This window comes from Octopus bimaculoides, chromosome 27, assembly GCF_001194135.2.
Source record: "Octopus bimaculoides isolate UCB-OBI-ISO-001 chromosome 27, ASM119413v2, whole genome shotgun sequence".
NCBI lineage: Eukaryota > Metazoa > Mollusca > Cephalopoda > Octopoda > Octopodidae > Octopus > Octopus bimaculoides.
The window spans coordinates 4,164,636-4,166,842 of record NC_069007.1 but is presented as its reverse complement, the minus strand read 5'-3'; the positions used below and the strand labels follow the sequence as shown (position 1 = coordinate 4,166,842).

General features: G+C 37.7%; 1 protein-coding gene across 1 annotated transcript in view; it reads right to left on the bottom strand.

Annotated features, from left to right (window-relative positions):
• The window catches only part of LOC106874872 (leucine-rich repeat and immunoglobulin-like domain-containing nogo receptor-interacting protein 3), a 28,770-nt gene that overhangs the window by 21,304 nt on the left and 5,259 nt on the right, over positions 1-2,207 (bottom strand). The window contains exon 2 of the mRNA XM_052977115.1: positions 1,497-1,704. Within this exon, the coding sequence (XP_052833075.1) occupies positions 1,497-1,684 (188 nt within the window). The 5' untranslated portion in view covers positions 1,685-1,704. The remainder of the gene's footprint in view (positions 1-1,496; positions 1,705-2,207) is intronic.

Genomic DNA, 2,207 nt, shown 5'->3' with positions numbered 1-2,207 from the left:
TGTGTGTGTGTGTGTGTGTGTGTGTGTGTGTGTGTGTGTGTGTGTGTGTGTGTGTGTGTGTGTGTGTGTATCCTTCTGTTTATGTTTGTCCCCCATCGCCACCTGGCAACCGAAGTTGATGTGCTTAAGTCCCCGTAACGTAGCGGTTTGGCAAAAAGTGATCGATTGAACAAGTTCTAGGCTTTAAACAAAAAAGTTATTGGGGTCAATTCATTCGACAGAAATCCTTCACTGCGGCAGCCTAGTGATTGAAAGAAAATAAATAAAGGATAAAAGATAATTCCTGGGAACATAGAATAGATATTACGATTGCCATGAAAATGTATTAAATATTTAATCAATTTTATTCTATCCCATCTTTTAAAACGTTAAATGTTTGAGAAACTTATCCTTCCAGGACTGTTCTTTGTCGCATTTTTGGGAAATGCTAAGAGTTGAACTCATTACCTTAAGTTGATAAAGTAATTATAAATTATGTGTTTTCAATTTTAAAGTTAAATACTTTTATAGGAGTAATTAATGTTGTTGTTGTTGGCACTCCGTCGCTTACGACGTCGAGGGTTCCAGTTGATCCGATCAACGGAACAGCCTGCTCGTGAAATTAACGTGCAAGTGGCTGAGCACTCCACAGACACGTGTACCCTTAACGTAGTTCTCGGGGGATATTCAGCGTGACACAGTGTGACAAGGCTGACCCTTTGAATTACAGGCACAACAGAAACAGGAAGAAAGAGTGAGAAAGTTGTGGTGAAAGAGTACAGCAGGGTTCGCCACTATCCCCTGCCGGAGCCTCGTGCAGCTTTAGGTGTTTTCACTCAATAAACACTCACAACGCCCGGTCTGGGAATCGAAACCGCGATCCTATGACCGCGAGTCCGCTGTCCTAACCACTGGGCCATTGCGCCTCCACAGGAGTAATTAATATGTTCGTGATAACTGCATTATATTATTCATGAAGGGCCCTAAAGACATAAATGTCATAAGCTGTTCTGACGAGATTATTTTACTTTCTTCGATTATGTATTTAAAAAGTTTAGCAATTTAAGCAGATCTCGTAATTATCTGTAGTTAATCTGTCGTTTTAATTGTAAAATTAATATAATCACTCGCTAGTTATAAGCTGTTCTTTGACGATTACATTATTGATATAACTGTAAATATTTTCCACTAATATAGGGAAAATAAAATACTCTGATATATACCACATATTTTGCTGGCCCTAAAGTTTTCGTACTTTCTGTTCCTTAAAGATGCCATAAGTTTTAATGCGATAGATTAATATCATCAAAGTTCAGACATTTGTCTAATCTCATCTTTGTATGCAATACTTTAAATTGTAGATTCAATAATAGTTAACATATATTGAGAAACAGTTTACTTGACTTCACAGCAACTGAAAACATAACCAATCAGCTTTTATATGTAGAAAACATGTAAAACATTGTATGTAGAAAACACTATATGTAGAAAACATGTAAAAAAAATTTAATACTTACAAATACTTAAATACTCTCATAATGGTTGCATTAGGGAGAGAATTGAATCTATTTTTTTGACAATTTACAAGTGTAAACCCACACCTGCATTGGGAGCAAATGTCTGTAAAAGCACCAACCTCAAAGAGTAATCTTATGTATAGTACCAAAACAAACGTCAATTTCAAATGCATTGATTGACGCAACATATTTTCTGACGTAGATTAATCTGTAAAATGAGAAAATATAAAGATATCAGAAACTTCGATGCTATTTCTTTGCCACAGCAGATTCTTCGAAGGACAAAGACTGCTCTTGTTCTATGTAATTAATTCTTTGAATTCGGTTACTTTCAATTAGATATCGGTTTCAAAGTTGGCTCAAATCCAGGGATTTCAGGAGACGGGGGTAAGTCGATTACATCGGCCCCAGTGATCCACTGATTCTTATTTCGATGAAAGGCAAAGTCAACATCGCCAGAATTTGATCTGAGAACGCGAAGACGGACGAAACGCCGCTAAGCATTTTGTCCAGCACGCTAACGATTCTGCCAGCTCGCCATTTTACTTTCAATTAAATATTGAATCTCAATTTGTTTTTGTTGGCACTCCGTTGCTTAGACGTCGAGGGTTCCAGTTGATCCGATCAACGGAACAGCCTGCTCGTGAAATTAACGTGCAAGTGGCTGAGCACTCCACAGACACGTGTACCCTTAACGTAGTTCTCGGGGGA